At 41.0% G+C, this 11,849-nt stretch overlaps 1 protein-coding gene across 8 annotated transcripts in view; it reads right to left on the bottom strand.

Moving 5' to 3' along the window:
* Nucleotides 1–900: 900 nt before the first annotated feature.
* The window catches only part of LOC102020146 (ligand-dependent corepressor), a 155,706-nt gene continuing 144,757 nt past the window's right edge, over nt 901–11,849 (bottom strand). For all 8 annotated transcript variants that reach the window (XM_013506199.1, XM_013506200.1, XM_005407592.2 and 5 more), the window contains one exon: nt 901–11,437. In XM_013506199.1, coding sequence (XP_013361653.1) covers nt 7,108–11,437 — 4,330 coding nt within the window. In that variant the 3' untranslated portion in view covers nt 901–7,107. The remainder of the gene's footprint in view (nt 11,438–11,849) is intronic.

Genomic DNA, 11,849 nt, shown 5'->3' with positions numbered 1-11,849 from the left:
GGAAAATGAATCCCACAGTGGTATGTATAAATATGCATTATATATATATATATATATTTGAAACCAGTTACTAATAGTCTTCTAGAACTAGTTAGAATGCAGAATCCACTAGTGGAATCAATAAACTTAAGCTACAGTGGCTCTCAAAACAACCCCTAACTGTGGTACAAATATACAAAATTAGGAACTCTTGTTTGTATAGTATCTTTCCCACAAACTAGCTTCCACATAGCACAGCATTAGCTGCAAGACAACACGCAGTGCAGAGCAAACAACTGGGATAGAAAAACAAGTTGGTAGTTGAATAGTATTTGGACCCAACATCCAATACTAAAAATAAAATTAGTTATGAAGAGAAAAATGCTTCTTGTGTGTGTCAGTGAAGCACTTGAGAGGGGGAAGAATGTCCCAAAGAGGCCACTTGGAAGGGGTTAGCATCATAAGCAGAAGAGGGAGATGGGCAAGGTTCCAAGGATGGCTCCCCCATGAGGTGGTGATTTCCACTCATGAGGTGGTGATTCTGGCATGACCAGAGTTGGGCTTCAATGGCCAGGGCAGGGTGCCCTGAACTTTTTCAGTCTAAAGCTGCTGGTGTATCAGTAAAGGGCCATCAACACGCTGGTATTTAAAGAAGAATGTGTGAGCTGGGCATGGTGATGCACACTTGTAATCCTAGTACTCAGCAGGCTGAGGCAGGAGGACTGATGTGAGTTTGAGGCCAGCATGAGCTACACGGCAAGTTCAAGTCCAGCCTAAACTACATAATGAGATCCTGTCTCAAAAAAAATAAATAAAGTGAGCGTGGTGGCACATGCCTATAATCCCAGCACTCGGGAGTTGAGGCAAGAGGATCGTTGCAAGTTCAAGACCAGCCTAGGCTACAAAGTGAACTCAAGGCCAGCCTGAACTGCATAGTGAGACCCTGTCTCAAAAAAAAAAAAAAAAGGTGTGGTTTAGATTTGAGGTTCAAGCAAAGACCAGTCATTCAAGTTCAAAGTTTGGAGAGTGATAAACCTGCAAATATCCTAGACACAAAAAAGACATAGAGGGCTCTATGGGTACAACCAACAGAACTTGTACTTTGAGGGAGAGGCACTATTCTAAGCTGAAAATAGGTAGTTTGTGTGGATCACTGCCGCAGTGGAATGTCTTTTACCAGGACAAGTTCACTATGGTTCAAAAAATGAATACATCATAAAAATGAATCACAGTGAACTTTTAGAAGACTTTGTACTTTTAATTACACACCCTAGTAGATTATAGGCCCGTAATTTAACAATAAATATTCAATCAGCAAAGAGGGTATCTTTTCTAACCCACAAACATCATTCAGGAATAATGTGCAACAGCAGCTGTGTAGTGGTATGAAAAGACAAGATACCCTAAAATCTAAAAGAATTGTTGCAGTGCTGTATTACACAAACAAAAATGTGTGCCTAATTGTTCATGTAATTTAATCTTGAATAACTATTGTAGGGACCAGTAAACCTGTGCTGTAAAAGGTTAGGTAGTAAATTTTTTAGTGTGGGCCACATAGTTTGTTATCACAGCCCTTTACAAGAAAGGTGAAATCCATTTATCCAACCTGATATAATACCATGGGCACCTGGTTACTTTTTTCAAATGGGCAGTCCATGCTTTTATGCTTGCATACTCAATACTTGTGTTAACTGGGATGGTCCTATTGGGCGTGAAAGCTTAAGGGTCTGTGCTCATCACTGCACCACTGCCCACCTGAGGGAGCACAGGATGCGTGCTGCCACCAAGGCTCTGGGAAAAGGAAGACCGAACAGACAGGTGGTTACAAAAGGAAATGACTAGCTATGACCCAATTCCAAGGGAAAAAGCATGAGCAAGGACACTTCTGCAAGGTGCTCAAGGTGATTCCTGGGGGCCCCTAGGGAAGCAGAGCAAAACACTTAACTGAAAACTCTATGTGCTCTGCGTTTCTGTAAATATGACATCTAAAGGAAAGAGGCTGGGCCCTCAAGGCTCCCAACTCACCTAGTGTTGACGACAGCACTCTTCTGATATTCCAAGGGTTAAATTATGTTGAAGGCTGTCTCAAAAGGCTTCCCCTAATTCTGCTTGCTTGATTTATTTGTGACAGGATCTATGTAGTGCAGGTTGGCCTTGAACTCACTTATGTAGCCCAGGCTGGCCTCAAACTCATGGTGATTCTCTTGCCTCAGCCTCCCAAGTGGTGGGATTACAGGCACCTGCCACCATGCCAAGCCTCTGCTTGCTTTAAATACAATAATCCTTTATTTTTCTGTGAAAAGAATTTGCGAGCAAGCATGGGGAGGAGTACATATTGCTTGGATATGAAAATTGCCTTACTGGTGACAGACATTTCAGTGAGTATTAAGCCATAATAAGTCATAAAATTAATAGCTAAAAGTTCAAAATAATTGGGCTGGGGGGGGTGTAGCTCAGTGGTAGAGTGACTCCCTAACATGTATGAGGCCCTAGGTTTGATCCTCAGCATTGCACTCTCTCCAAAAATATTATGTTTGAAAACAACGTATCATTGCTTGAAGTCACTGACAAAAATTTTTTCATTGACATGACAATTACATTTTGGAAAATAGCAAAGAAATGTATCCATGAGTTTTTTTGGGGAATGAAAATATCTTGGAGGAAGCTGACTGGATTTGAACTAAAGATAGAATCCATACTTTCTCAGTCATACTCAGGTGGTTAACATTTTAAATCATTCTTTTCCAAAGCACTTCAAATGCCTCAATTTTTTAATCTGTTGGCTTACTTTTAATAAAATTATTTTTGCAAGAATGTGGCCGAAAAGAGATCAACCCCAATGTATTTTTATTTTCCCCAAAGCTGACCAAAAACGTAAGAAAAAAACAGTGCTTTGGGCTTGTTGTCAGACATTGTTCTCACTCTGTAAAAAGCCTTTTCCTTCATCTACATGTGATTTTTGGAGGACTCCAGGTTCACTAAAGTCCCGAACCTAAGGCAGCCCAAGTTTAACAAGATGGTAGTCCATGTACTCTATCAGTATGTTTCCTTTGCAGTAAGAAACAAAGAAGTGCATAATAAACAATAAAACTCAGATACGGAATAAAGGAAGCAAAGAAGAGAACAGAAAAAATAAGAAGCACAAGAAAGAAATCCAGGGAGATTCTGTCCTGAACAAACATTATTTTCTGAAGCAGGGGCAAGCAAACTAACTCTTAAGAGAATAGTTTAGGCTTTGTGGCCATATGGTCTCTGCAGCAACTGCTCTGCCCCATACACAATCAGTAAGCAAATGGGCAAAGCTATGTTCCAACGAAACTTTATTTAGACAAACTAACAACCAGTTCACATTGTGCAGATCTTCAGATCATCTGCAAGCCAAAAAGAATCCTACACCAGCTGACCTGAGAACAAAAGGGGCAGGGTGGCTCCCTGTCTACTGGCCAGCCCCTTTGGGGTATTCCAGCCATGACCCAGGTGTTGTCACAAGACACCGGACTTGCTGATGGTTAACACTACATCTTCTGCTTGCATCACATAACCATGTCATCCTTTCCTTCTGGGCTCTTAAGTTCAATGATCAATAGAAATGTTGCCCATAAGTGAGTGACAGCTTTTGCCCTCATCAAAGAATCTACCACAAAGTGGAAAAGAGGCCAAACCTTAATTCAAAGGAGCTGTCTTAGAGTGATGCATTTTACTGATGACAAAGTTGAACAGTGAGAACTTCACCTGCACAGTACATGGTGCACAAAAGATTCCTTGAGAGAGCACCACATGTAAATGGATGACTAATACACCCTTCTCTCTGTACCATTATAGTAACAATGAGGCACAAAATCACACTTGAAGATTACTATTTTAGATAGGGGTATGTAGAAGTTGTTAATAAAGAATCACAGGGACTAGCAAGTGCTCATTAGCAGACATGAGTAAAGAAAGGTTTGTGGCCTTCTTGTTGTACTGCAAGACTGTCAGTCTGAGGAAGTGATGGAGTGAGGCTCTGGACCTCAACTGAAGGAGCACTCCCACCCCTAGTGGGCCTGATGAGAGAGGAAATGGGACTCCCAAAGAGGGCCCAGCTTTGGAGAAGCTATGGTACAATTCCACTGATGGTTTCCTAGGCATCTTCCAGCTCCTCCAGAAACTCAGGGAATATCAGTTCTCTGGTCATCAACTTCAGCTCTACCACTGAGGCAGTCACTTCACTGAGTACAGGCCCTGGAGCAGAATTCCTTTGTGATTTTGGATCCAGAATGTGGGACAGACTGCCTTTGTATTTGGTAGCATGCCATACTTGAAAATGGCTACAAAAAGGAGGTCTTTTCAAAGGAGGGAAAACAAGAGGAGACTGGAGTCCATATCAATTCTGGGCTTGGAGGTGTCTGGGAGACAACTTTTCCAGTATCTGCTTTAGGTGCAAACAGACCTTCCAGAGTTGGCCCTCAAGTTTTATTTTTGTTTTCTTTCTTTTATTAGCAAAATTAACTGAATAAGCAAAGATGAGATTCAACCAAAAATTTTCTAAAGTTTTAAGTCTCCTAACTTTTTAGAATTTCAGTCTATTTAAATGTAGAAACTGCTGAAAAGTGTAAGTCCATTTTAAAGACAATCCATGGCATTGTTAGGTGTATAATATAAATAAATACACACTGACTTCCTTAAATGCAGCCTAGAATGAGAGAGATGGCTGTTATCTTGAAGTGAACTTCTAAAAATGAAAAAGAATTTAGAAAAGAAATGGAATGAATTATAAACTTGGAACTAGAACTGTTCCACTGACTTCTATCTATCTCACACCTCTCCCTAACCTAATCCAAGCACCTTACAAGGTAGCCTATCAGCAGCCAAGGGAGCACGTCTTATGTACAGGAATCAGCACACCTGATATTGGCAAACATCAGCTCTTTAAGTCACCACAAAAACACTATCCAGTGACAACTATATGAGAAGATAATTTTTTAAGCCTTAAAACAAAATTTAAGATTAAATGAACTTATTCAAAACATATTAATGCTTCTGTGCAACTTAATGCTGAAAAAGGGTTGCCAACACACACACTCAGCAGTTTCATTAATATAGGTAGCTCTTGAAAGGTCCAAGTCAAAGATAATAAAAACAAAAGACTCATGGGATAGATCAGACATTAAAACACACACATACACACACACACACAAAACAATAAAAATGAGGGCTTCATTGAAGATAGTAAACTTCACTGTCTGAAATAGAATACAACTCTCAATTTCTCATGAATCTACTGCTTTTCTTTAGTCCTATTCAATTGGAAGTTTTTATCACATACAGCAAACCTTTAATAGAATGGGTAGGGAGCTTGTTTTATCATGATCTGCATGAAAAAGTAAATCTGGGTTTATCTAAAGACATCAAAAGAGATCAACAACTTAAATGGAATTCTTTTTTAAAAGGACAAGGCAACAGCTGTATATACCAGCCTATTTTGGTGACGGAGTATGTTAAAGAAGCTGAGACTTTAACAACCAAGCCTTTTTTTTTTTCAGAGTGGCCCAATGGAAATGTGAAGTACACACTGTGTTATAAACAGAGCAATGTCATAGGCACTGAGTAAAGCCAATGGGCCTATTTCAGGCTTTACCTAGAAAAGGCAGACAACATCAATTACAAATATGCAATTCTTACTTCTAAGCCATGGAACAGACCATGTGGAGGAGATATGGGAGGAGTGATACTATCAGCATTTAACTACTTAGGATGGCACTAATCAATCCAAATAGACATCTACTCCAGACAAATACATTCACTTGGTGTATTCAGCACACAGCTGAACCTTAGTTCTGTGTGTAGGGTGGTAGACACAATTGAACTGCTGGGGCAGCTTCCTCCAGTTGTCAGGGACTCCTGATTCTACACCACTGTGCTGTTCATGCCCCTCAGAATCTGGTGCTAAAGTGGTATCAAGATGCACATCGAGTCACTGGGCCACTTTTAAACCATACAGCCTGTGCTAATTACTCAGCTTCATGAACACACTGCATGGGGAAGAAAGAACTTTCTGTAAAATCGAGATTGGGAGACATTTACAGCTGCTAACCATATGCAAATACATCCAAATGCACATGTGCACCCATATTCTTAAAATTTCCTATTAATGGAAATAATATTTTGGCTTTCTCTGAATAGGGAAGTACTCTGGATAAGAAAAAAATAAGAATAATCACTTTCATCTTAATCATCAAATTATAGCCACATGATAAAAAAGATTTTTTTTTTTTTCTAAAATAGGATGAATACCTGTTAGAATGCTAACAAGCTCGCAAGGCCAAAAAAAAAAAAGATAGTAATAATCATTAATACAGCCAAAACAGAGTTTGGGGATGCAAGTAAGTTTTAGAGGTCATAAACCAAAATGAGTATTTGTAACACACTTTTTGTCCCATGGGCATGAGATTTAGAGAATATGTTCTTAAGTGACAAAAAAGACCAAAACCAAAATGAAACAAAAACAAAGGTGAGAAGAGTGACCAACAATGAATATGATTTTTAAAAGAAGGTAACAGAAATATTAATCTTTTATAATTATATATCCTCTGCATTCTCCACATACCATAAGAATGATTTGGTTTAGCTTTCAAATATTACTTGAACAAAAAACAAACATGACAGAGAGGGAAGTTGCTGCTGTGGTTTGCAGAGGGCGTCTGTTCAGGAGCAGACGCTGCAGGGTGGCTGCTGAAAGCTCCTTTCATGTGCATGACGGTGGTCTTCTTGGCTACAGTACAAGTGCTTGTGCATCAAGTATAAAATACAAGCCTTTAATCACATAGATCAGCTTTTTAGCTTTTGTAAATTTTAAAACAAAAAGGATAAATAAGGCACTGTACTTTTTAAAACAAAAACTGCTTGGTTCCAAGTTTAAAACCCAAGGAACAACCAGAATATAATATATAACTTCCCTTACTCAACCTCAGAGAAGGACTCTACAAGTTCCCTTCTCTACCTGAGATGCATTTTCTGACATCTCAAATTGTGGTGTTTTCTATTAACTGTAATTTGAAAGGCTTGATAAGCTTATAAAAGCGATTTAGATAATGCAAAATAAAAGGTTACTTCTATAGAACAGTTTCACTCTTGGCTGACATCCTTCCATCACTTTGCATCCAAACGTCTCCGTTTGCTGTGGGAAGAGTCCAGCTTTGCCTTGAGCTTTCGCTTTCTCTGGGCCACACTGTTTTCTGGGCCTTTTGTTGAGGGTCTGGTCCGAGTCTTCCCACTGCTTGGCTTCCTGTTCGTGGCTTTCTGGGTCCTGGAAGAGGATTCACCTGATCCCTTTTGCTTTGCAGGTCTCATCAGTGCTTCTGAGGTGGCAGGCCTTTTGTTTGTATTTTCTTTTTCTTTCCTGGAGGACAGGCAGTTCTTCCCAGAGGACTTTTTAGGGATCTTCACTTTATTCTCTTTCAAAGACACTTTTTTCGGCAGTTGGCTGACTTTGTCCCTTATAGATGGCTTCTTGGCAGAAGGGGTTTTGGTGGGACCTTCAATGTGCTTTTCTTTGCCAGCTTTCACTGTCAGTGCCTTGTCCTTACTGTCCTGAGTGGTGTTGCCTTCTGTTCTCTTGCGTTTGCTCTGAACTTCAGCTCTAAGCAAGATTTCAGACATCTGCTTTCCCTTCCTTCCCTTCATTCTTTCAGTACTCTTGGGTTTAACGGGAAACCCATCTGCACCCACCTGGAGGGCAAGCTTGGGGGACATCAGAGGGTTGATGCATACACTTTTACGATTCTGCTTACTTTCCACTGCCACACTCATAGGGCTGTCCATTTTTTCATTCTTCATCAATCGTTGTTGGGCTCTGAGCTTTCCTCGAATATTAGAATATTTCCTGAGGATTCTTGTACTGGCTGGAGTAGGCAGGTTTGTGGGAGGGTGGCTATTCCTATCTTCTTTGACTTCCTCTTTGTTGTCTTCAGAGTTATGGCTGAGGCTGACATCACTGCTGTCCTCTGGCTCTAGTTGAGCAGGATTCTCTCGAAATTTAGCACAGAGTTTCTGCATTTTCCAATTATTCCTAGCAGGGGTAGCTCCAGGAAACTTCTTTAAATGTTTTTTCAAGCGCTCAGCCTGCAGAGAACTGGGATACAGGCTGGAAGGAGAGTATTTCTGAAGAGGATGCTTGACAGGGGGAGTGTCTCCTGGAAGACGAGTATTGAGCTTCTTCACAATGACCAGAGACCGGGTTTCAGTTGTCTCTAAGAACCATTTACAAACATTAGATAATTTAAAGTCTGTCATAAATAACATCTGAACAGGAGAAAACTTTTGAGCTTCTAATGAACCCTTGCATTTCCGTGACCTTTTTTTGCTTTTCCAAATTTCCTTCAGTTTATCTGACCGGTTCCTTGCTCTTGGTGTTGGTTGTGCTTCTTTCTCCAACTGGATCCACCCCTTGTGAATCTTCATGTACTGGGCATTAAAGTTGGCAATCAGCTCCTGGTTCTCCTCCTCTGCACACCACTCCACAAACTTCGGCTGTTCATCCACCACTGCATCCACACCCTCCTCATCTATGGGATCTGCACTCTCAGAAGCTTCATTTTCCTTTGGCATTGGGATTACTGGTGTGGCTTCCTTTTCTGAAGTCACTTTTGTAGTATCCAAGGAGTCCCGAGAGTAAGCATGTCTCAAGTTGTAGGTTGAAGAGGTCAATCGTTTAGGCCTTGGTATCAATTTTGGTGGTCCAGCAGCATCACCACTTTGACCACCTGACATCTCAACTGAGCTAGACAGGACCTGGTGGTTAGCATCATCTTTATGCTGGGTGTCATCATGGTCTACTTCATTTACGACTGCCTCTACATCCTGTTTGGGAATGTGTTTTGGCTTCTCATTTGACTGCTCTAGGTCCCTCTTACAAAGAATACTTTCTGAGGGCACAGGAGCATCTTTCTCACTCATCTTAGACTGGACATAGATTTCTAGTCTCTCTCCAGGCAGTGGCTGGCCAACTGTGGTTATAGGATCCCTGCTAGGAAAGATCGCCTCTTGTTCTCTCTTGACTTCTTTTGTCAGCATGTTTTTAAAAGTTTGCCTTGTAATGATACCACTTCCTCCACACTCCTGTTCAATCTCTTTCTCAGAGGGGCGTTCACTGGCATTTGGGTTTTCAGTTTCTTCTAGAACTTCTGTATGGGGACTGTCATTCAGAAAGCCCTCAGGCATTGTCCCAACAGGATAGTCTTCTTTTTTAGAACACTTTGCTCCAGGGTTTTTAGAAACTTTGATCTCAGGACAAGCAGAGGAAGAATCTGAACTTTGATGTCTTAGGTACCTCTCAGCAGAGGAAGAATCTGAAAGCTGACTTCTTAAGCATCTATCAGAGGCCTCAGGGAACTTTTTACCTTTTTTCTTCTTGTCCAAATTCTCTTCAGGTGAGTCAATGTTTGGATCACAGGTATTTTTTTCTGAAGAGGATTTTATAGCACTTTCCTCTCCCTCTAAGTATACTGTACTACATGTTGCTTCACCTTCTTCAATCTCACCAGGGTTTTCATTACGGAAAGTGCTGCTTGCTTTCAGGAATGGCTCAGTCTGTAGCTCTTGAATATCTCCAGTCCCAGCCTCAGTACTGAAGCTTTGTTTGTGCTCAGCTGGTCCCAGATTCAGGGGAGGCTCCCAGCCCACAGGAGGACTTCTATTTTCCAAGCAGAAAGGATTTTCTTCTCTACTGACTGTTTCTGGAAGAGACTGAGGCCTAGAAGGGACTTCTTCACTGCCTCCGTCAGAAATGTTTTCAATTGCGGGAACCAAGTGGCAGTCCTGGAGTATACTCATCTCCTCCACATCTGGCAAGGCAACTGATTGTTGGTCTTGTTCAGGTGGAGACACCACACTTGCTGTGGGAGCAGAGATCATGGTTCTGCCTTCCAGTACATCCTCTTCAGGGAAGCAAGCAGGCAAAGGACACACTAAGCTAGGGGCTGTTGTCTCCCCCAGCCTAGGAGAGCTGCTGGGATTTGGTTCATTTATTGTACGGTAAGCCTCAGGCTCTTGAGGCTCTTTTGCAGAAGAAGTGTCTTTGCCTCCCTGTTGGAAGGAAATTATTTCCTTACAAGATTCTTCAAGGTTACCCTCTCTAGGAAGCTGCACATCTACTGTATGCCTAGGGGATGAAATTGTAAGGGTCTGCTTGGGAGTTACATTATTAGCCTCTGATGCTAGTGATGAGCAACTTGCTTTATCCTGGGAGTGTGTATTTCTGGCCAGTGTGCGAACAGTTGGCAGCTCACAGCAATCGCCATTGAAAAAGTACCCTCGAGTACTCTTTCTGGCTGTTTTCCGAGAAGATAACATAGATCTTTGATTCTCAAAATGGCATTCTGTTATTGGTTGACTGATATAAACAACATCACACTGATTATCATAATCATTTATCCTCAACCCTGATGCCTTTTTACTTTTCCGAGCTGTCTTGATGGAAGCTGATATCTTGGTACGTGAGTGTCCATTAGATGCTTTGTGTACAGCTGGCATGGGGCTGGGAGCTAACCAAATATCTTTGGAATGATCAAACTGGCCCTTATCACTGGGATGTGAATTGTAACCCACCTTATTTCTTCCTAGTGAGTGAAGATGGTTTTCTTGCTTTGGCCTTGCATCTTGTTCGTTTGCCTCTAAATCCTGATGCAATGATGTTTTTGAGCTACACTGTAAACCATTCTCTTTGTCAGCAGTTTTAGGTGAGTTTCCCATAAACCCTGAGTCCCATGTCTCTTCTGATAAAGCTTTAAGTGAATTTCGTTGAGAAATAATAGAGCTATTGCTCTCCTCATTATTCTCAGCTGCCACTTTTACTGCAATCGGACTTTCTATTAAAGCTGAACTCTGTATATGGTCTTTACCATCCTCAGATGTCTTCACACTTAGGTCTTGCTCTTGTCCAGTGGTTTGCCCCTCCAAGCTTTTAGAGATGTGGTGGGAATTCAATGAGGAAGAATTAGATGCAGTGAGGTATCCCAGAGTGGAACTATCTGTTGAACTGCCAGAATTAGGTTGAGTGGCTGGAAGTTCAGAGGAATCTTTCTGGACAACAGTCAAGGCATTCTCTCTTTCATCTACACAGTTTGTCTCAGGAGGAGGCTCCTTCAGGGTCTGTTCTTTCACATACAGAGAGCTGTGAGAGCCCAGTGAGTCTGCAAACAAATCTACAGAAGTAGGAGACTTCCTATCGAGGCACATAGCATCATTTTCCTTATGTCTGTTGCTGAGCTGGGCACAGCCAGCATTGCAAGATGATGCATCCATTGCTCCAGAATCTAAAGGCTGCAAGTCCTCAGTGTCTGGCTGAGATTCAGTGTACAGGTCGCTCAGAACACGAATGAATTGCTTTTGATGATGAGTGCAGAGTCTGACCATAAACTTCTCCAGGGGGGACTTCGACTGATTGTTAGAATCTACTGCTAGTGTCTCTGTTGAAGTCTCACTAGATGGACAAAAAGAAAAAAGGAATTAGTATGGTCATTTTCTAAAGAACCAATTTTACATTATCAAAATTCACTGATATTAATTATATTGTAAAGAGAGTAGGCACTATGGCCAACACTGCTTCTAAATTCACCAATACTTCGGATTCAGTAAAAAAAAAACAAAAACGTACCTAATTTAAAGGCAAGCTTATATTTTCAATTTTTGTGACAATATTCTTAATACTTTAAAAATGCTCATTAAGAAAAAACTTTTCATCTTACAGAGAAGAAATATTAAAAAATAATTCTTCCCCCCAAAATATAATTTTGGCCACACTATTAACTGTACTTGATCAACACAGCCAAGCTGAACATCCCCAAACTGAAAATATGAAATGCTTTAAAACAGGAAATTTTTTGAGTGATGAC

Source organism: Chinchilla lanigera, unplaced genomic scaffold (assembly GCF_000276665.1).
Source record: "Chinchilla lanigera isolate Chin_1 unplaced genomic scaffold, ChiLan1.0 scaffold00106, whole genome shotgun sequence".
Classification (NCBI taxonomy): Eukaryota; Metazoa; Chordata; class Mammalia; order Rodentia; family Chinchillidae; genus Chinchilla; species Chinchilla lanigera.
This window is presented reverse-complemented; position numbering and strand designations above follow the sequence as displayed.